This window comes from Anarhichas minor, unplaced genomic scaffold (genome assembly GCF_050575085.1).
Source record: "Anarhichas minor isolate MPS153535 unplaced genomic scaffold, ASM5057508v1 ptg000040l, whole genome shotgun sequence".
Taxonomy (NCBI): domain Eukaryota; kingdom Metazoa; phylum Chordata; class Actinopteri; order Perciformes; family Anarhichadidae; genus Anarhichas; species Anarhichas minor.
Window position 1 is genome coordinate 10013520 of NW_027466486.1, and position 23744 is coordinate 10037263.

Genomic DNA, 23744 nt, shown 5'->3' on the forward strand with positions numbered 1-23744 from the left:
GTGCTCAGCAGCAGTGAAAGGCTTGTCGCTGTCAGCACCAGATCCTGTAGATCACAGCTAGTCTGTCAGCTCCCAGTATGAAGGTCAGGGCCAGCGGTGAACACTCTTGGCTGAGCTGGAACAGTGATAACGCACAGAGGAAGTATTCAGCACCTCCTATGAGTCCTCCATATTCACTCCACAGCCCCACCGTCCCCGCTCTGACATCGGTCCTCTGCAGGAAACCGAGCAGGGCCGAGCAGGATGTGTGTGCAGTAAGCAGGTCGTCATCTCTCTCTGTTACATAACCACACTAAGGACAGCTGGCAGCAGCTACCTGGATAGCATAGCTGTACTGTGATACCGCATACATTTTTTCTGTGTGTACTAGAACTTAAACACACAGTAGATTTTACAACTAGAATGTGTTATGAAGAGAAGGAATTAGTCTAGTCTTGGGCTAGAGTTTGTAGTTGGAGCACATAGGTCAAAGCCAAAGTTCCTCAGTGTGATGTCACAACTGGAAATGATAATGATATTAAGTAATAATGATTTGATAATTTGAATTTTGGGAAAAGAGAGCATTGGTATCGGATAGGTAATCGAGTCAGCAGATGAGGTATTGAATTGGAGAAGAGAGCGTTGGATTGATGGTTATCACCACTCGCTCTTTATTTGAAATGTTTCAAATTCAGGGCCAATGCCTCAATGTCTTGGTTCATTAAAGTAATTGCTCTGTGCAATTCTGCAAAGTAAGATTTGCTTCAGGGATGATTACAGATTTGGTCACACCCAGTAACATATTGCTCTGTTGAAGAAAAACAAAAACACCCAGTGACATGGAGCAGACCGACCCGTAAGAGGGTGATGCACACGGCCTTTCTCCGCATTAACTGTTATGCTTATACCCTCACTGTTTGCCTGGTGACTAATGGGGCTGGCAGCTATGTGGCCTGTTGACTCAAAGCTTTGCACACAGCCACACAGCCGTTTCTCAGAGGAAACTGTGGTCATAGTGGGAGTTCTCCATGTTAATCACCCATCACCGGTTGCTTTCACTCCCCCTCAAGGCAAAACCGCACCGCCAGCGCAAAGTCCTCCAGGTGGACTCGGCACCTGCAGAAAAATATTGTTTTACAATCATCACCAATGTTCGAGGTAGCAATGCTCACTGAAAAAAATATCTGAAGTAGTGACTGTAACCGAGCTTGAATAGAATATGATCATAAAAGTTAAACGGCAGGAGTGGAAATTCACTCAACAACATTCTCATAACTCAGTTGAGGGGATCATAAATTAAAAGAGTACCACAAATCCCACAGTAGCTTTCCATCTCATAATACTCTTGATGCGTTCGTCTTTGACCCGATACGTGTGTTCGTAAGACTGAAATATATATCTTCACGTTCAGCCCGGGGAAGTTTTCCCACTGTACCACCTGGTCTGCTTTGCTACTCAAACAGGACGTGTACAGAATCGTCCTCTTGTCTCCCCCTTTTTCGCTGCCAAAACAGAGGAGGCCTGCAGATGGGGAGTCGGGTAGAAGTAGAGAAGAGGGGTTAGAGTGCAGGCTAATTCCCACCGGTTGTGTGCGCTGCACTCTCCTGAATAGAACTCTATCTCGCTTCTAAACCAGGCATATGACAGCGTGTCTCGGGCTGTGATTTGTATCCCTGCGTTGGGAGACTGGGAATGAACTTGAACGAGGTCAGGTTTACTGGCTTTCTGCTTCTGGATCGCAGGCGTGTTTGTGTTGCGTTTTGGTGCTACGTACCTTTCCTTGGCCCTGGTCCCTGGCCCCCTGTGTACAGTATGTTCACTTGTGATATGATTGGGATAGGGCTTTCCGGAGCACGGCTGGACATCCACTGCCACAGTTTTGTAGTGTCGAGGGGGATTATTGTGTACCTCTGTGCTACTGTGGGTCAACAGGTCAAGTGCAGACTCAGCTGTGGAGGCCACTCTGTCCTCAGGTGAACTCTCCACGTGCTACAAGAGCCGAAGAAATGGTGGATTTTGCATAACATGTGATGGAAGATTGATTCAGCATATGTTTTGTAATAAGTGTGTCTAATTGTACTGTAGATTTTTGAATGTGAGCAAGCTTAACACACAACGATATTGACCGAGCCAGGCCCGGGAAGAGTTGGTGTGTTTCTTTTCTACAAACACAGAGCCAAATGAGTCCCATGAGTGTTTGGCTTCCTGCTCGGACAGAGGGAACAAAGGACCATAGAGAACTCAGCGTGGGACAGATATGTCTTTCTCTCCCTCCATCCCAACTCTCCAAAGCCCCGTCCGAAACGCGCTGTCTGGGCCACAGTGCCAGCAGGCTCGGCGTCTGTGGCCAAAAGCTTCTCATCAGGCCGGACTGTGCAAACGCAGCTGTCGGAGGGACAAATACTGTACGGCAGTCAGAAGAAGAGGGGCATCTATCCCCGAATGCACTCCAGCTCCGGAGCTGGAGGCAGATGGAGAGAGCATCAATCAGGCTCATCTCCAAGATATGGGGCACGGTGTTGAAAGCACGAATAAGCAAGCAGTACGGAACCACCTAATCCAGTCAGACGTCAGCATGTGTGGTTAATGTGGGGTCGAGCGGTGGAGGGGACACATCACACACTCGTGAATTTCTTCTTTCATATCCAGACGTCAAAACTCAACTTTGCGTTGGCCTTCTGGTAAAGTTTTTATTGCTTTTTAAACCAATGTTGCAGACCAGTACAAAGATGGGAAAACCCTCTTTGGCTTTATTATCAGAGCATTCTGACATGTGACACTGACCAGCGTACAGGCATAGCCTCAGTCAGCACTATTTAATGGCTCTTCCTGCTGACCTGTCTTGTGGCATTTTAATAAGTGAATGATCAGAGCAACTACAATAAACTGCAGAGTATTGAATAGCCTCTCAGCTCACCATGTCTCCGGGCATTTTGATTCTGGCTCCTGAACCACAGCCACCACACTGCTTTTGCTTCCATCCAGAATCAGGCTCTTTCTGGATTTCTTTGAAAAGCCCACATTATAAATGCTGAGGTGAAAACAGACAGGTTGGCACTGCTGCTGCCCCCCTGGGGATGTAAAATAAACTGTTTATTTCACAGCTCTTGGCCTGTGATTGAGTAGACGGCAGTAGTCGTATGTTTTGATCACGTCGTGTCTGAAAAAACCTCAATGAGGTCAAATTCACAGAAAATCTGTTTCCCTGCAGGCGGTAAGGGAAGTGAAAGGTATGAAAATTAAGTGGAACTTGACCTCTTCATTTGTCTGTGAAGCTCTTGGTCCAAATAATAGTCTTTGCTAGATACATTTTTTAAAGAAACTTTGCTGCTTTCAAATCTGCAATAGGCCCAGTTGTTGCTCTATTATAAGCCTCATCCCCTGGGGCGAGAAAAAAAAAAGCTTTCTGAATCAATCCAACCCCACTGTAATTCATTTCACCCAGGCTCTGGCTGCTACTAGCGGGATTCCTGGAAGGCCGTCCAGACAGAGAGAACATTATTTAATCCAGCCTCGGTGGCTGGTGCGATAAGCCCTCAGACACACCCAGATTTTCACAAGGGGAAATATTCTGCCGGGACGCACAATTATCCAAGTCATAATGACTGGAGATGTTATCAAAGAGAGACTTGGGCCTTAATTGCTCACTGATGTTTGGCTGCATGCGGCTACGTATATATATGAGAAGAACATGTCCTTGTTTCGGGAGAAAAGGGGCTTATCGGTAAAGCGCTGCACATGTTTCTGTGACGAGGTGTTTTCCTGTTATTCCTGGTTCATGGTGTAAGACGCATTGGACTACTGGCACTACTGGCAATGTTGAGTCACATTTCCATGGAGCATTAATTCAAAATGTCATCACTTGTATTTTTCGTGTATTCCGACGACAATACGCCGAGCAGTAATTATTCATTCGTTATTTACGTTGTCAGGAATGAAATATGTTTTTGATTTATTTATTCATTGCTGCTCTAGAACGTCTATCTCTCTTCTGTGTGATCGTAGTTTGGTCTGAGCACATCTATGTGCCCCAGTAGATATTCTAGGCACATTGATCTTTTTTTATCCTTTATATATAATGCAAGCTCTTTAAAGAAATTGTTGAAAATTTAGGGAAATCTGCTTATTTGCTTGGTATAAATCTTCTCTTTTAACTCTGCAAGAAAGAAGTGAGAAATGTCTTAACTATTCCTTTCAATCAACTTCAGGAGTTTTTCAGTGATGCGAAGTTGACGTGCAAGCTTCGCGATTATCTTGCTAATAAACAAGTTGCGAGAGTAGCCAGCGGAGGTTAAAACATTTACTCACAGAGATTAAGCATTCGCGAAAAGCTGTAATTGCAGGGCGACTTTAATACGACGGAGGCTGGTGTTGAGTTATTTTTGAATTCACAACATACACAAACTTCACCGCCGTGCCATTGCATGACCTTGTTGCTGTGAAGAACACACAACAACAGCGTAATGAAAATGCCCTCGGGGTTGGAGAATATGTTTATTGGTGCATGCTGAGTGGTTCAAACCTCAGGGTTTTATTGAAAGAAATACACAGGGACCTCAGCGGTGAATGGTGAGTGGATGAGGGCGTTCTGCATGAAGCCTGAGGAATGAGACGTGTGACCACAGTGGGGTTTGACCACTGGTGGTACAGATGGTTTGGTGCAATGACTGGGTGCAGGATTGATTCTTTCTCAGCCCGCAGAGACTTCTTTCACCTCCTAAAATACACCAAGGCTGTTAAAACAGACCAAATTTTGAATTCAACTTTTGCCTTCGTTGCCTGTGGGCCGTCACGGCCAGATCAAACATGGGGAAAAAATCTCTGTCCTCTCAAAGTAAGAAAGAAATTGACTTAAAATATCCAATTGGTAATTTAATTTCTTGTAAAATATCAGATATAAAAGTCAAATCAAAGCCAAAATCAAATTCTATAGCGAACAAGTCATACTTGGAACGTTAAAGTTAATGTCTTGGACGTCACAGAGATTCATAACACTTTTGGGCTTTGGATAGCAAAACATGAACAAGAGTCAAGTGGGTATGTCTTTGCTAATGTTCTTGAATAACACCTCCTGGGACTAGTTTCAACAGTCTGCACTCTCCTTCCTTGTCTGTAGGCTTTAGTCTGGGAAATGTGGATCACCATCTGTTGTTGAGTTTTATGCCGAAAAAACGTCTCTCATATGACGCATTTAAAATCCAGAGCATAACGATGTATATAATCCCCGTCCAGTGCACGGCGTTTCACAGTTTTAATAGTGAAACATGTCTGAAAAATTTCGTATTTCTGGAAAGTCTTTGGGCTGCATGGTTATTCTTAATCCCTTAACTGCTTTGCCACTTGATAGGGAACACTTAAAATGAATTGGGAGAGTGCCAATATGCTTTGCTGCATCCAAAAACGGTCCGTACCCCTCACACAGGGCTCTGTTTCGCTCACAGGCCTCTCTCTCTCTGACTGCACAAGTGCAGTTTGCAAATACACTCGTAAATCTCCTCTTCCTTTGTTGCCAACAGTGTTTGCAGCGGTTGAGCAGCACAACATTTTCATTGTTTCAGCTGCTGTTTGCATACTTCCTTTCTTTCGAGTTCTGCCGTTCCCACCAGTGAGACCGATGATCTTTATGTTCTAGCGCAAGCTTTGAAATGAACAATAGTCGTTAATGCTTTCTGTGAACGAGACCAATGTGTGTAAACTCTCATTTACTTTCCCATTTAACAAGTAGCCTTTTAAATTGCCCTAATTATGTGTGGTTCTTATGTAATAGGGGCTTTTGGCTGACGCTCCATGTTGGAAAGAGGTAAATGGAAGCATTAAATTTTGTTTAAATAAAGAGAATAATGACTCGATTTTCCGCAGCAGGATAGAGCGACTCTTGTGTCGATCGGTTCGTAAACCTGCTGATGGTTCGCCACTTGTCACCCTGAAGGTCATGTTCAGTCCAACACAGAGAGGAGTGAGACGGGACAAAGTGACAATGCTGGGAGCTATCGGGTTGTGCCGTGTGACCCAGACTGGGACGCTCATGCCAGACACCTCTGCCTGCTGTCAGGCTGTCTTGTTTCGACAGTCTGTTCATAGCCAAATGGCTACATCCAACAACCAGATGAGCTCCTCATATCGAGCCTATTTTCTGCATTAGCTGCCGTAAGCCAGCAATCCGGGCCATTAGATGCGGGTTCGGACTTTGGTACTCTCAAACAAATCAAAATGAAAAACGAGCTTTGCCAAGGTAGACTTGTGCTGAGCTTCGAGTGCTGAGAGGGCCGGTGAAAAACCATTTAATTTCACAATCCTTTCCAACCTACTTGGCATCCTAAGCCCAGAAGAACCAGGCTCTCTGTCTGCAATGCATTAACTGACAAATCCGCTTTAATTCTTGTGGAGATTTATAGAGAGAGAGAAGATAATGAAAGCACCTCGGAGACTGAGCTGTTGGTGAATGAATCAGCAGTGGGCCATACGTTACTGCGTAGCGCTTCATATAAACACTGTTCTGGGCTACGGAGATGGTTGGAGATGTAAACAATTCCTGAGGATCTGGGCCACTGGGCGTGTGTGTGAATCTTTTAGGTGAACAGGATCATCAGATAAATCCACAATTTCTTTGTCTATATAAGAAAGAAGACAGTCACCACGGGGATGATGGGAAGTGGTGTTTTCATAGCCCCAGTGGCAGTGTAGTTCAGCATCAGCAGAAGCCCAGAGATCAGAGGGTTTATAGCCTTTTTGACTATCCTCCAGCTCTTGGTCCTGGCTTGACTGTTTGTGCTCCTCTCCAGGAGGACGGCTGGGACCGCCACGATGCTGCCTGTCATGCCTTCATGAGCGTGAATATTCATGTCGTATTGCCGCGATGACTTCAAACATTCGTAGCAACTGAGTGCCAAATAATACTTTTGCGAAACACATTGGACGCTTTACAGTGTGGACTCTTGGCCCTCGCTGTGATTTGTAATTTACTCAAATGTGATGAGGTTTGGTTCTAACTGCTTTCCGTACGTGAGTGATGATGAGTGGAGGTGGACAGCGCCAATGGTTTTATGGTTTTAGTTGGAGGCCTCCGCTGCTATCAGACACAAACGCTTTGATCGAGTGTTTGGACTGAGACTAATCGGTGTAAAAGAACTGATTGCTTCTCTTTGAATGTAATCATTGAGCACATGTTCTGAACATGAAATAATACATGTCGTGTACTAGACCCAGTTAAGCATCACATCGTATGCAAGTGAATCTCCCTAATGTAATCAAAGTCTCTAAATGTCTTGGCCTCATGATTGCAACATGTGTTCATAATGATTTTTATTTGGCCATTTCTAATTTAAGTAATTGTTCAACATTTTGGACATTTCGAGAGATGGATCTGAAATTTCATAAATTCAATATATTTCTCCAATAATTTATTTTATTTGCCTCAATTCTGTCTTTACACCATATGCTCATGCTCAAATCTCTTAGCATCGCCGTCAATGACTTAATTCAAACTATATGGCCATCATTTGATACCCAAAACACTTTCCCCATCCGATGTTGAAACCACGTTCCATGTAAATCTTGCCAGAGGTCTTCAAAATCGCCCAGAACAAGGCGGGGGAATGGTTGCTGCTTGGATCGCGGAGGCCTTGAAGTTCCTAATGATGACATCAAAGGTGCAGAGTGAGTGGCTTGCCCTCACCGCCCCCTGATCTGCAGGCAGGGAGGGCAGCGGTGAGCTCATGATGAGGAGGAAGTCACTTTGCCATTGACAGTGAGAGAGGCAGAAAGAGCAACATCTGGCTAGGCCTATAGGAAGTGAAGCAGGATATGCTTGTCGGCCAGGTGTGGCTGTTAGTGATGGAAAAACCCGATCATCTGGAGTGGACGGTGTAGCTGGGGTTAGCCACCTCCTGTAAGTCCTTACCACCTTGACACCAGCACCTCTTGTTTCCCCGTGTCACATCCTGTCCCCGGGACCCGCCCTGGAGATTCAGGATCTGGGTCAGCAGATGTCAGCTATAGTTGCTGCCTGTTGTCTTTTGAAAAGATGACGTGAGAGACTACTATCAAATGTTTGTCTCTCCTTTTTCCCCTTTTCATGTGGACTGTGGTTTGTGAGTAAAGGGACATGCATAGGCCTGTGCTATATCCAGCACAGCTGGGAGAGGGTGTGTGTGTGTGTGTGTGTGTGTGTGTGTGTGTGTGTGTGTGTGTGTACACGTATTCATTTTTGTGCAGCGTGCACACGTGTGTTTATTTGCCCGATTATCGTTGTGCGTCTGCTCGACAGAGCTGATTTAGTGTGCAAATATGTGGTGTGTGGCTAAAAACCACATGTAATACATGTTAATGCATGGTTTATATCATTTGGGGATTTGATTACAGCCTCAACCTTACAGGGCCACAGGTGTGCTTTGTAGAACTATTCCTCTGATCTCCCCGACACGGTTCATCTTTGTCTTGCTCTGCTGACTGTCTGTCTGGGCAGATCAGTGGGATCCAGATGTCTTTTGCAGGGTTGAACCCCAGCACTCCCCAAGCTTTCTTACACCCCCGGAGCCAAGGTAGGCCCGTCTGCCTGTCTGTCTGAGAGGCACGCGCCTCCCCCAGGTCGCTCACATGAGCTCAGCTTCCAGGACGTGCAACACAGGCTAGGTTAATTGACCCAAATCAATTAACCTAGGCCTGGAAAAGCTTTGTTCTTCGACCCTAGTTTTAATACTTCCTCCAGCCCGGTGCAACACTCAGGATGTTATTCCCTGGTCGGGCCACAGTCAGACAGAACAGGGAGTTCATAATCTAGTCAAGCAGACACAGTGGGTGATGGACAGGTTTTGTAGTTTAATCACACACATACACACAAACAAACTGCGACCTGTGAGTCGTATTCCCTTTGGTTGCCTGAGCCTTTATTTGTTAATCGGTGATGAAAAATCTTCTCTTGCAAAATGTCTTCAATGTTAAACAGAATATTTTCATTAATTAGGGAGGGTGACGGCTCTGTGACTTAACAGCCGATGTTAGTTGAGAAACCCTATGTGCTTAAAAAATGATACGGTATTATTAATATGATTAAAACAAAATGACTTCCAAATCATTGTGTCTCATCTATAAAATCAATTAGGCAAAGCTATGACCTAAGGCAGCAGGAATATTATTTTCTACTGGACACACTTAAATGGATTTCACAGCGATGCACCTACGTTGCTGATGGGTGTTTCTTAGCGAGTGTATGTATATGTGTGGGATATTAGCGTCATATGTTTATGGTCTTGTGATGATGTGAATGACAGGACCCAAGTGAGACGGGGACCCCCTGACTCCTCCCCTCAGCAGACTGGAACCTCCCGCACTGTGAAACGTTATCCATCATCCTCCGGGCCTATAACGTCCAACGCTCTACCAAATGGCAACGGCCGCGCTAACGGCCATGGCAGTGAACGCAGGACCTGGCATGGACACAGAAATGGGCATCGCAACACTCACAGGCCTAGCAGCGACAGCCAGCTGCCCGGGCAGTTCAACAATGCATTATCCCCAGCAGGTAAGAAGAACAAAAACATGTCTATTACACTGTGAAATGAATATCACAAAACTTGTATTCGCTCTCATTTTACATGCATACTTAACTTTTCTGATCTCCCTACCCACGTCAAAGCAAACACGATCATTCTGGCTCCATTAACAGAGGCTAGCTTACACACGTACACATGTATGGTGTCATCGTTGAATGGAACATTACCCACAAGAAAGGAAATTGGCAGTGCCCCAGGCTGCACTTCCCACCCCACCCCCCTTCTGTGGTCTGCATCACGCCAGACAGACAGACGTTTGATAGAAAAGCTGCATACAGTGTGTGAGCGTGTGTGTGTCAGTGTGTGTGTGTGTGTGGATGCTTTGATATGTTTGGGAATCTGCCCTGTCACCTCTCTGACATGACAAGCGCTGAACCCTGGCGCCTCTACCCACAACAAAAATAAATGTGATCCTGTCTCTCCTAATTCCTTATTCTCCCTTCACTACTTCATCTTGCTCCGATCCGACATCCAGCATGCAGCATCCAACAGCTGTCTGCTGTTCAAGCTTGTTTTTAGCCGCGTACCACAGCAACGGCTGTTGAACGGCTTCCCAACATTACACAATGTTAACTTGCACTCAATCTCTCTTTGTCTCCTTCATACATACACACATCCAAAACACCTTCCCCTAAAGATAAAGGGCTTTGGAGGTTGGCCCGATACTTAATAGTATTCTTTCCCCTCATTTGCTGGCCTGTGGCACATCGCTCATTCAGCTGCCCAGCCGTCAGCACACACCCTCGCACACTTATAAACCTCCCTTTCGCCCAGACTGGGAGTGTGTCACAGTGAGGCTGAAGGAGGAAGGATGCAGCTCGTCTCCAGCCTGTCTCTGCCGCTGCTCCTCCTCACCCAGGTGTGTGTGTGTCTTCCAGGGGCCAACCTCACCTCCAACTTGGACCGCATTAAGATCGTCTTCACGCCCATGCTGTGCCGCCGGGTGTGCAGCGGTGGGCACTGCTACAACAGCTGTGAGAAGGGGGACGTCACCACGGTCTACAGCGAGAACTCGCAGCAGCAGCAGCAGCAGCCGCCAAAGAACCAGGGCTTCCGACTCTGTGAGTGTCAACTCTTGGGCCTCTGATTGCCATTAACCCCTATCTTTCTTGTCTGCTTGTCTGCTTGTCATCCATCGTCTTCTCTTCTCCCCCTCTGTCACTGCCTCTCTTGCTCGATTCTCACACACTTCCCTCGTGTCTCCATCCGACTGTCTCGTTCTTTTTTTTTATGGGGTGAGCTTGACAAAAATGGGTTCCCAGTGGCATGCTGTCTGTTCTGAATACCGACCTCAAAGTGGAGGCAGAGTGGTGGAGATTAAAGCTGAGAGCTGCGTTACAAACTCTCACTGTCAAAGAGAAAGAGAGAGGGGAAAGTGGGAGAGATGGGGGTAGACCAGATTAAAAGCGAGCCCCGTAATAGGGGGCTAATCTCCCCCTCGCACACACACACACACACACACACACACACACACACACACACACACACACACACACACGTGGAGCTGGTGGTCCCACGCTCCCAACACTTAGCCCCATCTCTTTGCGGTTTACACCTCGCGGTTGGCCCTGCCGTTAACCATTTTACGTGCTCCCTGGGAGAGCAGGAACGAATGAAAGAGGAGAAAGAGAGGCAGAAAGAGAGAAAGAGTAGCCGCATGAACAGGATTTTATAGGGATTACATTAAACCTTCCATTTATCCGGGGGGGCTTTGCTCCAAATTCACACAGGAGTGTCCATGGGAAGGGAAGGGTCGGTCAATGCCAACGGTAGGGTCGTACCCCGGCATGTTTCTTAGTTTTCTCATCAGTTTTAAGGGTCTCGCTAAGGCTCAAAATAATGACTACTTGTGAATTAGAGGGTGCACATACCGCACACATACAAGTCCTCTCATTCCCCTTAAATGCAAACTCAAACAGACAGACAAACATGCAACCAACCTGCACTTAAGCGCACTAGACCTAGCTGACTTTTGGATTTATAAACAGGTTGATATTGCAGATTTATGTGCCCATTAATGGGGTTTTAGAAAATGGAGTAGATATTCCAAACACTTCAGCGTCCTGGCAGAGGCCTCCCCCCACGATTACATTCCTGGCACCTCCACGTCTTCCTGAGCAGCGGGTTTGTTTTAATGCCCCAATTTCACTCTCTAGAAATCTCCCTTCATTATGCAAACGCGTGCGTTAAAGAGTGCATTAAAAAGAGATTGCTTTCCATTTAGGCTAGCATCCTGTTATTGCTCGGGCGTGCGTATTCGTCGAGGAATGTCAAGTGGACAGCAAACAGTTGTCTCATGCTGTTGTTATGTTCGCTACGCGATGCAGTAAAATCTGTCTGGATAATTATAACAGGCTCCCTTGATACGCACCCCGTGTACAACGTTTACTTTAAAGCCTGATATTAGATTTGGTAGAAGTCTGTTTATTGAGTGAGAAGTGTGTGTGTGTCTTTTTGCTTGTTAGAGGTTGTTAAATGGACAGACACATAGGCAGACAGGGAGCCCGGTATGCAGAGTCGACAGTAGTCTAAGAATAGTTCCTGCCCCATGCCGGTGTGGGACTGGCCTCATAGACCAGTCGAGGCCTGCATCCCACATTGAGAGGATTTAATAGCCTTCTTGAACTGATCATTTAGCCAGCATGTCTAATCACTGGAGGACTTCCTGTGTGTTTGGACACCAACTCTAGACCTCTCTTTCTGTCTGTTTGTTAATGGTTTTTTTCTCACATTGCTTCTTCCTTATTCCCTCCTCTCTCTCTCTCTCTCTCTCTCTCTCTCTCTCTCTCTCTTTCTCTGTCTCCATCTTCTCTGTTTTCAATCTGTTCCATCTTCCCTCCTTCAGTCTCACTCTTGTTGACACTATGAGCCAGGGAGCTCTCTCCGTTCCCTATTTACACCCTGTTAAAGTGTTACTGTCTGTCTCAGTGAGACAGAGAGGATGCAGTTCACTGCGTGTATCCATCAGCAGCGCCGTCTTTCATCTCATATGGGTGGGCCGTCTGTATGTCCAGCTGCCTTGCAAAGTAGTCCTGTTTGTGGTGCTGCTGAGCCAGAAAGGTGCAGTGCTTCACTTTTTTCATCCTTCATCCGACCATCCAAGATTTTCCTTTTTCTTATTTGTCTCGGTTGGATATATTTTTTTCCTCCTTTTGATAGTCTTTGATGTTTTGAGTTAGCGGAGGTCAGATCAGAGCGAATCTGTAGATGGGAGCAGGCTGGGCTGGCACCCGTCCTGTATGCCAAAAGATAAGGCCAGTGAAAGCAGTGCTGTCAAACACCATCTGGCCAGTGCTGGCCTTTTCTCTCTTTCTCTCCCCATGGTAAATTGCAAAACTATAAATCGAGCTGTAGACTGAGCATGTTTTGTGATTCAATTTACTTATATTTCTAAGAGCCAGTTGCCCTTCTTGGAAATTTTGTCCAAGATATGATAGTTTGGGAAATTCATGTTGTTTTCCTGCTGCCGGCCAAGCAAGTTTTTCATACAGATTATTACAGGATGAGTCATCACTCATCACCATGCACAGGAGTTACTGATGCGAGGCAAAACATGCCAATGAAGGAGGTGCAGCAGGAGGCACTCAGGACGAAGTTGAAAACAACATTAAAATGTGCAGACAAAGCCTGTCCACATGAAGACTCAGCACATGCCCTTCCTATTAGAAATACCCTTTCTGTTTCCTATTACCAGATCCTTGTGCACGAGGATCCATAAATCTGTGTAATTAAATGTGGCGTGTTGTGTATGCTAACGAATCTTTCACTTAATCTTTTTCTCTTTACCTCTGAATCACCCGCCCCTGTGTTTGTCTCTCCGTCCTCCCTGCAGTCTTCTGTCAGATACCCTGTCTTAATGGAGGCCGATGCATCGGCAGGAACCTGTGCTGGTGTCCATCAAACTCAACAGGGAAGTTCTGTCACCTGCCAGCCCCGCCTCCTGCCAGACCCACCCCTCACAGCCACAAGGATGCCAGCCACCGGGGACCAAAAGCTCCCCTCCACTCCATGTACACTCTACCACTGTCCAATCAGCAAGGTAATCCCCCACCGCTGTGGCCAATGGGAGGGCAGCCATTGGCCTCCCACTGGCTTCTTTTTCAAATGCTGGTGTGATAGGGTCTTTTATCTGTTTTCATTTTATTTATTTTTTAATGCATAAAGACTACTATTTTTAACACTCTGCCATTGCACGCCAGCAGTGGAGGTCAGACTCTATTTTGAGCAGAATAAGTAATGGATGACTTAGTGGAAGCCGTAACATTGTCCACACAATGCTGCTTTTATCAAACAGATGTGATTATTAGAAACAGAGCAAGGCCACATCATGAAGTGATGAGACTGAAATCAGATTAACTCACTTTCCTCTTCTCCTGATTTCCAATTTCCTCATTGCGTCTCACTCAGCATCTCGCTTTAACAGTAACTAGCAGAGGCTTTAGTTTAGATTGTTTTAAATTCCCCTCAGAAATCTTCTGTCTTCCCTTTTGAATTGAAATGAATTGTGATAATTGAATGACATGAGTCCAATGTCTGGATTGAACAAAGAAATGATCCTTCATGTCCGTATGCTTTATATAACCACTCAGTTTCACGTACAGGGCTCTTGATAACGTCTCCGTCTTCTCCTCGGTCTGTCCTTGTCATCTGTCTGTGCGACTATATGATTCATGAGTGTGGCTCAGGATTCTGGGAAAAAACTGGCACTCCCTGAAGATAGATTCTTCCCTTCTGGGAGGAGGACAAAAGAGCTCATTCTCCACATGTCAACATCTTCTCAGTTCCTCAACAAATCTGTTTTTGGTCTTTAAGATGATTTGATTTGAACCAAAGACTTAAAAAGTCTTTGTGTTGTTGTTGTTGTTGTTGTTGTTTGGTCGTATCTTAATACTGTCTTCATTGCCGGGAATTCCCCATGTGGAGCAAGCTAAGTGTGGGTTGAACAACTCTGTGCAGGATGTTAGCCGATAGATCGCAGACTGCAGCGTGTATATACAGCTTTTATCCCTTGGCTGAGGATGCTTCCACTTACATTATCCAAAAATTGTAACTATAAACGAGGGATACTCAACTTGCTTTGGCTGGGGGCCACTTTTGCAAAATGCCAGGAGGCCAGGGGCCAGTTCAAAAACACATACATTCAGTACTTAGCCCCTACCTCTGTGGCGAGGCCGTAAATTGAGTGTCACTGCTATAAATGATCCTCTACATTGTATAAACTGTGGGCCTCTTCTTCTCCAGTGTCTCTCCACCCATCCTTGGTGAACGTCCACATTCAGCACCCTCCAGATGCCGAAGTCCAGATCCACCAAGTAGCTCGGGTCCAGCCAGGACAGAGACCGGCCACTGCAGATGGGGCTCACTCTGTCCAGCAGCGCTCTCAGCCTGGGAACGGACATGAACCCACCAACGACCATAGCAGCAGGCAACCACACACCAGTGGGAACGGGAATAACCATGCCAGAACGCACACCCATCAGAACGGACAAGTTGGGAGATGCTTTCAAGAGACAGTTGATGGACAGGTATTGTGTTAAGTCATTAAAACACCCTATGCACACTGTCATCACTCGCTGAGTTAAGCCACCTGGCGTGTCCTAGCCCAACGTAGGTTTTGACAACAGCGAGTGAAAGTGTTGTTTTACCACAGTCACGCTCCCATCCCGTCACTTTCTCTGATTGCTGCTGTCTCAAACAGGAAGTGGGCCTGTAGCTATGATTTAAGTCATGTCCAGGATTTATGAGCTCCGACCACACATGTCATCTCATGTTCCACCGGTTCCCCAACAAAGGCATGTTATGAGTTAGGATGTGTTCGGAGGACAGAGGTTGAGCTTAGATATTTCAGCCCATGTGGTCCTCTTTGTGCCTCAGATCGTGTCGATGTGGGCCACAGCACATGGCCTTCAGTCATGGTGTGTATGGTACCATGCATACAGTATGACATGCACCACAGATTTACTAGAGGTTGCATGGTCGGGATAATGTACGAATGTCACAACAGACATTCGTCAAAGCGAAGAGGAAGTTAGGAAAGGGAAGTACTTAAGTGGCAGTGCGTGAGTTTGGCTAATCTGAGGCTTAATACAGCATATGTTTGCTTGGCTGTAATGTTTGACTCATAGTCTTTTGCTTTGCAGTTGAAACAACACAAGGATCTGCAGAAGAGTTGTTTTTGCCAGCATTATTCCTTGAACAAGTTTGTTTGTGCTGATCTGCAGCTCCCATTTTCTCTACTCTGGTTTCATAGAGAGCTTTGAAATGAAAGCTTGCAGTCAAAATTATTTTTCAGAACCTCAATAGAAGTGCCCCAGAGATGGAGCTTTAGCCGGTAGTTTCCCCTCTTCTCCTGCCAGTATGCCAGTTTGATTTTCCCCAAAAGAATGTCCTCTTTAGTCTCATGAACCTCTATTGGCAAAATAAAATCAATAAGGTCTGATGGAATCTCTCTTCACAATTAGCCAAGTGCCTAAAAAGGCTTGCCAGGAGGTTCATAGTTGTTCTGCAACTAACTAGTCTCAGATGTGTCCAGTTCACTCTGTCCTCGCAGATAGGTACACATGCGCACTCTGAGGAGAACACACTGACATCAAGCCTGCACCTGCCAACACTCGTAAACATTTGAACACAAACAAGCATGCGTGCACAAATATGTACACTCATAATCAGAACGTATTTCTTAGATTTAACGCAGATGTGTGTTGTTGTAGTGTGGCAAGCCTCTGCCAGGCCTAACCAAACAGGATGATTGCTGTGGAAGCGTGGGAGACTCCTGGGGTCTAAACAATTGCCAAAAGTGTCCAACCAAACCAGGTAAGCCCTCCTGACTGAAGCCATCCGATCTGAGCGATTTTGTTTTCCCGCTCTGTTCCATTTCATACTTAAATCTAATCTATTTCTAATCTGGTCTAATTCTGTTTGTATTGTTTTCTGTTGTGCCTTTGGTATGTTGATCTCTTGGTATTCTTGTGCTGTTTATTCACATTGGTTCAAAACAACAAGACGCAGCTGGGCTCTATACTTCCACAGCGCTGCATATCAAGGTGTTTAGTCAGTGACCCCAGTTATGTTCCTCAGCAGCAGTTGTTTATGCCTGGTGCCTGATTTTCACAGCATTTATCACAGGCCTAAACATAACTGATGACTGATGAGGATTAGCACATAGCAGCCTTCATTACAATCCTAAACTCCTGTGTGACTCGGCCATGCACTCCGATTGTGAGAATGAAGCTGTTTTTCGCTTTCATAAAACCAAAACCCGGGAAGTGAATGGAAACACATTTAGCATAAAGATGAGAGGCTGGCAGGAGTGCCACCCACCCTGCGGGCGGATTGAGCCAACGTGGCCTTGAAAGAGGAAATGAACACCCGCAGTTCAGCCGCTTCCCGACCAGAGCTGCGGTAGGTTTGAGAAACAGCAGCTGGGTGGTTGCACGCCGTCACCGCCAGGCAGGGTGGGTGGTGACACCCTTCACTGTAGACGGAGACTCTCACTCAGCCTGACAGCTCTGCGTGTTGCATGCAGGCCAGGACTTTTGCAGACTATTGAGGACCTCCTGGGAAGCCGCTTTGGTGGCATGTTGGGGACATTTCATACGTTACACACAATCATATTACGGCTGTCAAAGTCATCATACCCTGTTTAATGTCTGACTGGACCTTAATCAGAAGCAGACATCATCCCTCTCTATCTCCTCCATCTATCATAGATGCCGATCCATTCTTGTCTCTCTCACTCTCTATCTCCCTCGGCATGCCAGATTCCTCAGTCCCCGGCATGATCTCTTTTGGCTCCCAGATGTTTCCCCCTGCTCCCTCCTTTGAAGTTTTTGTGGAGTGAATACCCCGTTCGCTCATTTTTGTGCAGTTGTCGGCTCGCGGTGTGGCGAAAAGTGATATAGCTTTTTAAGAGTGTCCTGTGTCTCTTGTTAAGTATGTGACGATGTCATGAAAGCACAGTTTGTATTTAGGGGTGTAAGGCTAAGGGTCAGTTTATAGCAGGTTAAAACATGCACTGTTGACTGACAGGAAGCAATTTTACTTTATTTTCCTTATTACATTTTATAGATGACGCCAACATGACCACACTATGTTCATTTCTGTTTAAGTAAGTCTTTGCTTCCTGGATTTACTTCAGATATCTCTATTATATACTATATTACTCAATAAAGTGAAGGATACAGTACCGTATAGTATAATCAGCACAAGGCTGTACACAAATATAGACTCAAAATGTATTGCTGTCTGGTTGGGTCTCTTTGTGAAGTCTGTGAAAGTACAGCTGACGATATTATAGAGCTTATTATTGTTTCTACTATACACTAAGGACTTTATGTCACTGTTGTGGAAATAAGGGACGGTATTATGTGTGTTTGTAAGTGTTGTGCATGTGAAGGAGGGCTGACGTTATGGAGGCATGAATGCCACTGCGGGAGTTAAAGCCCTCAGGAGCCGGAGCCTTTAAGAGTCACATGCTGAGGATTCCTGGGTCATAATGAGATCCAGATCAACCAGAGGAGGCTGGAGTCAACTCCATCCCTCTGGTTCTGATGATGAGGTGGCGTACACTGCACTTTTGTTTGAATTTGCAACTGATTCAATCTAGGATTATCACTTCTGATAGAGAATCTGATCTAGAGTTGGTCAAAAAACTGTCCTCGAGTAAGGGAGCTAACCAGTGAGGTGTTGAGTCAAGTGAGAATGAGAATGAGGAGGAAGTTTGGATGCACTGGTCCCGAAATTTCGTTTATCCTTCAAAAGCAAAGAGGCAGCAGGATAGTGTTGTTTGTGTAACTCTGGGGATGATCTGAGGTCGCCCAACTGAAGGCCATTTGCTGTGGCCTGAGTCTGACCCACTGCACTGTTGGCATGACTCTCTATAATTGTGCCGGCAGCCCCTCCCTCGCTGTGAATTTCACGGCTAATGGCATTCCACAAGCCGTTTGTCTCCCCATCTGTCATTGCTGGGCAGCTTCTCCCTCTCTGTGACTCTCCCAGTCTGTGAGGCTGGGAGGCTTCCCAGGGAGCCAGATGAGACGTCCCCGGGGCCTAAAGTAACCACCACACCCACAGGAGCCTTGGCTTCCTCCAACTCTACGTACCTGGGTCATTGAGGCCGTCATGATGTCACTGTCACTGCCCCCTCCCCCCTCTTTCTCTCTGTAACGAGGACACTATTCTTCATGAGGTTTGGATCAATATAGTCAGATGAGGCAAAGAAGGAGGGGGCCCACGGAGCTCCACAGATCTTCCCACATGAACTCATACTCGCCTAAATCTCCCAACTATTTCCCCGACATTAAGTCTGGCATCCATCAAGGGGGCCAAAGCCTGCGCTTAATACTTTTTATTAGCGCTGATCAAACATGAATACTTGTTAATTACCAACGAAAACCAGAGATGCAGTGACTTTGCTTCAGAAATAGGCAGTTGCAGCACTGGAACAGCTCCGCAGCAGCTTCTCATGGTGATCGGATAGAGACGTCGCATGTCTTTGACAGCGTATGATTCATTGATGTTGACTTAGTGTTATCCCTTCACAACTAGAATGATGGAATCTATTAGCTGGGCAGCAGCGCGGCTAATCAGCGCTGAGCAGACCCAACCACTGCAAGACGTAAATCCCAGTTGGAGGCAGATGGATTTGAAATTTGTGTTGCGTTTCTTAATTGGATACAAGTGAAGTTAAGCATGTTTTTATTGGGAATGTACCATGGCAGGCCTTCTTTTGGAACCAGCCCAGGTGGTTACTGTACCACAGTAAATTGCAGATTATAGAGGAATGTGGGTCTGTTTTAAATGTGTGTTTGATGCGGTTTCCATTGGCATCAGCATCTTGGAGAAGGGCGTGAGGCAAAATGTTCAAACTACAAACAGAGATGTAAACGCATACTTTCGTGAATAAGAACAATGAGAAGTATGTTTTAAGTAAAGACTTAATGTTGCAGAAAAATCAAATAATCTCCCAATCATAGCCTTTTGGATAGTAATAGCAACGCAGCTAAGACTGTTAATGATTGAGCAAGTATCTTGTAGCTTGCACAGTGTTTCTGTGTCAATGCATCTGTGGGAGGATGTTCATATTAGTCCCATGTGTCCTAACTGATTAGCCTTTACTTCACTGGCAGGGACACATTATTTACAGGGCATGTGATATGGACCGTGATAGAACGGCAAACATGGCGCGTGCCAAGGAGACCTTCTGTTTTCAAAGCAAATGACTTCCCCTTAAGCTGTTTGCTCTAATCAAGCATTGGCTCAAAGGTCAAGAAGAGATGGCTTTGCCATCTGAGAGACTCAGAAGACTCAAAACTCTCCGCGGTGATTAAAGAGCTCTCTTTGCTCCTAGTTTTCTCGCGGCGGCACCAGTTTGTCCCGTGGCGGCGTGTCAGAAAGTAAATTGCTGGAAGGGATCCTGAGGAGGACTTGGCTTTGGTGTTGGTTGTTTTCCTATAGATTGGCCCCCAATAGAGTGGAAAGGAACACGGTTGGCATCGATCCCTCCTACCTCCATAATCCGTCTCCTACGCGCTCTCAGGTTTTCCAGACAGCTAATAGAAGAAGCCCAACACTGAGATTGCCTCCCAGGCAGATCCCCGGGGAAACTGGTGAAGGGCTCTGAGCCCTGTGATTGATGGACCAGACCTTTCAGTCGTCTTAGAAGAACAGCCCCCGGGCCGGGTGGTCTACAGAGTGATTGTACCAAATTAGTAATTGAATATTTCTGTACAGCCGAGGAGCCCATCTGACCGTAAACTCTCTCCGTTCTCAGCCTCCTGCCTTTTTCGCCCTTTTACTTTCTCTCTCATTTTGCATAAGCTGTCCTTTCATTTGAATGTCCTCAGCAGGGCCCTGTGTGGAGCAAACTTTACTTTAAAAAGGGGATTAATGCAGATTGAATTCAGGGCCGCACCGTCTATCAAGGAAGCTCCAAGGAATTTGAATTACACTTTCAGGTCAGGAAATTCAAGCAAATATTATTGAACAGTTGCCAGTGGAATGCGCGATACCATTGAGTGGAGACGGACAATAAATGAGTAAGGGGTGACAAAGTCTTTTGTTGAACAGGACTAAATGGATACACAACAATTGGAAGCTTCTGTCTGTTCCCTCAGTGGATACAGAGCAGTCTGGGTTTACAGTCTTTGTAACCAGGGGTGACACTAATGATGCGCAGCTTGAGCTCACTCTTGCAAGCCACTGCCTGTGTAACTCCATGTTTTCTCCGTGACTGTAGAAACAAGCATGAGAACAGACACATCATTAAATCCTCTTAAATATCTCGTAATTCTGAGCTTTTTGTACTATAACAACAATGACAGTGCCAAGTCGTCACCTAGTTCTGCTGATTATCATCTTTTCTTGAGGTGAGTGTTCAGGAGACATGGTTCTAAATTTGCTGGTACAATAATCTAAGATTCAGACACAAAGATTTATCAAAACTTGCTCTAAAATTATGTAATTGATAAATGAAATAGCCAAAACTCTCTGCATCTTATAATAAAGGCATCCTGCAAAGGGAAACCAGTACGTGCTGTACGTGTAGAGGGCTGTTGTCAATCTCTGTATGCTGAGTTTCAGCATCTGGTTTTTAAACTTGACTGCAAACAAATTGCCCTGAGGGAACAATAAAGATCTACTAAACTGAACTCTGATAACAAGCACTTTCAAGATCCAGGAGCCAAATGAGAAAAATGTTGAGCACAATCAACCAAATTAGATCCTGTTTGCAAATAAAGTTTTACGAACACGTGGAAATGTGTCCGTTAAATGTGGAAACATGCCAACTTTACACCACGTCACGTTTAATGTCTGTGCGGTACTTACATAATTAGGTCTCAAAGCTGCTGAAGACTTTTACAACGTCTCAATCTTTTCTCTCACGCCATTTTAAGGTTTTTGAAACGCGCTGTCTCTCAGATTCATGTTGTTACTGACTGCAGAGGTCCTCACCTCCCTGCTAATAAGCTTTATTGAGACACCCGGACCTCCCCTACTGGGCTTCCCTTGGCATGTGCGCCCTGCTGTCACTCAGGCCAGACTTTCCCTGATCCCGTCGCTGCAGGAGGGCGTGCACACCGCCCTACCACAACAGCTCATTACTCAGAAAACTCTGAAAGGGGGATTAGGAGGCTGCGGAGGAAGATGAGGAGGTGGGCAGACAGGAACAAGGGCGTCACTTTGACACAGTTCCCCCTTTTCCCGTTGCCCCCTTCATGCTGACCCACTTCTGCTTTGTCAGCCCTCAGGTACATTGACCCTGCCTGGTCCAATGGGTCGCAGCAGGACCAAAACATACATCAGCTTCCAGGACCGTGTTCCCAAAGCCTCCATGTGGCACACATTCCAGTCACTCCTGGGAAAATGACACAAACTCATGACCGATTGCTGGGTTGTGTATCGTCGGTAGACGTTTACGGGATTGCTAAATTGGGATTCTGTACATATTGAAAGTTTCTGACCACTTGGTTTGGAATCTCAACCCATATGGCACCTAATTCTTTCCATTAATGATCTTCGATAACGAATGACAGAGCTTCTTAACACAGATTTGATCAATTAGATTCATTGTATGCATTTGCTTATGTCTGTTGGCGTAGGTGGCTGATTAGATATTTGGTCTGGTTCTGCTTGTCCGCATTTAGGCGATCAGTCATTTACATCAGAGCTCTCTTTCAGTCACACATCGCAACACCTTGGTTTTGTGGAGCTTTGGTCACAGACAGAGCAACTTGTCTCTCTTTCCCAGCGCACTCTTTCAGGGGAAGAGATGTGTTTTCTTTGCTGGCAAGGCTGTGACTGTAGTTTACTGTAGTGCAACCTCTGTGTTCAACCCTTCATCGCTGTGGCAGCACGTTCAAAGCAGTGCGGTACTTTGGTACAAATCATGTTTTTTCCTGGCCATGGTTTGAACCCAAAGATTTTCATCACTGTCATTTGTTCCTGTTTTCTGGGAGTGGGACATTTTGGATGCCATGATTTCTCCTTTCGTGTACTCTCATTGGATGACGCAAGTAGAAATGGATGCAAAGTCGTATTTCACCATTATTTATCTCTTTCTTTTGAAATCTTGGAAGAAACAACATTTTTTTCCAGTGTATTTATGTGCTGTAGAGAATCATGACTATCGGGATTAGGAAGCAACATCAACCACAGGTCGTCCGTCATCGCTTTAAACTGGCTGATTCATGACTGTAATCTGAATGGGCTGTAACAGTGAGAAACAGTTCCGTCATGCTAATAAGCATGTCGTTATTCTTAAAGCTTTCCTCACCCAAACACACATTTTACCCTCCAAAATCAGAGGGTGGATCATCTCCTTTAAACATGATAAAAAATCTTCATCTCAGTTTATGTCATGGAAAGATCTGCTACTAATAACCACCCTCTCTCTCTGCCTCTCTCTCTCTCTGTCTCTCTCTGTCTCCCTCTCTCTGTCTCTCTCTCTCTCTCTGTATCTCTCTCTCTCAGATACAGACACACTCAAACACAAACAGACTTTTTTCTCGGCCACGTGATAGTCACATTGACCTCTCTGTACATTAATGCAGCACGCGGGTGCTTGACTGCGTGCCGAATGAGTAATGACATAATGTTTTCAGGCCTCTGTCACTATGGCCACGTTGGCCTATTTACTGCAGCACTTCTGTGAACACACCTGAAGCACACAGCATATGATTCCCATTGCTTTGGGGGAATTTTGAGTCATTAGTCTCTTGTTTAAGTGGATTCGCTCTGCGGTTGGCGATAAAGGTCACGTAGGCTTCCTCAACATATTTATGATGTAAGCACTTCCTTCACGTGTCCCTTGGGGTTGAGGAGAGTTATAGGTAATATGATTATAAATGACGTCGAGTGTTATCCTTACATTCTGCTGGATGGCAGTGCTGACTTATAAACGTGGTTGATGGGTATCCATTTACATACACTCAATCTGGAGTCCCACGGGGCCCACCTGTGGGTCCCCTCATTTTTTCCTCTTGCCAAGATGCTCACATCTGTAAGTTATATGGTCCCCTCCTAAAGCCAGGCTCCTCTTCTGCCTGCGCGATGGATGCGATGCTTTGTGACAGAAAGGCTCGGCGCTCACAGATCTTTTTGCTCATCTAAAGCTGTGCTTTCTCTTTCTGTTTGCAGCATATGCGGTGATTGCAAATGGACAAGTGGAGTGTCCCAAAGGTTTTAAAGGGATGAATCTCACACACTGTCAAGGTA

The 23744-nt window shown here is 45.7% G+C and overlaps 1 protein-coding gene across 1 annotated transcript in view; it reads left to right on the top strand.

The window, feature by feature from the left end:
- LOC142968108 (latent-transforming growth factor beta-binding protein 2-like) overlaps window positions 1-23744 on the top strand; it is a 71858-nt gene that overhangs the window by 17965 nt on the left and 30149 nt on the right. The window contains exons 4-9 of the mRNA XM_076107860.1: window positions 9249-9499; window positions 10409-10591; window positions 13363-13569; window positions 14772-15055; window positions 16241-16343; window positions 23667-23741. Coding sequence (XP_075963975.1) covers window positions 9249-9499; window positions 10409-10591; window positions 13363-13569; window positions 14772-15055; window positions 16241-16343; window positions 23667-23741 — 1103 coding nt within the window. The remainder of the gene's footprint in view (window positions 1-9248; window positions 9500-10408; window positions 10592-13362; window positions 13570-14771; window positions 15056-16240; window positions 16344-23666; window positions 23742-23744) is intronic.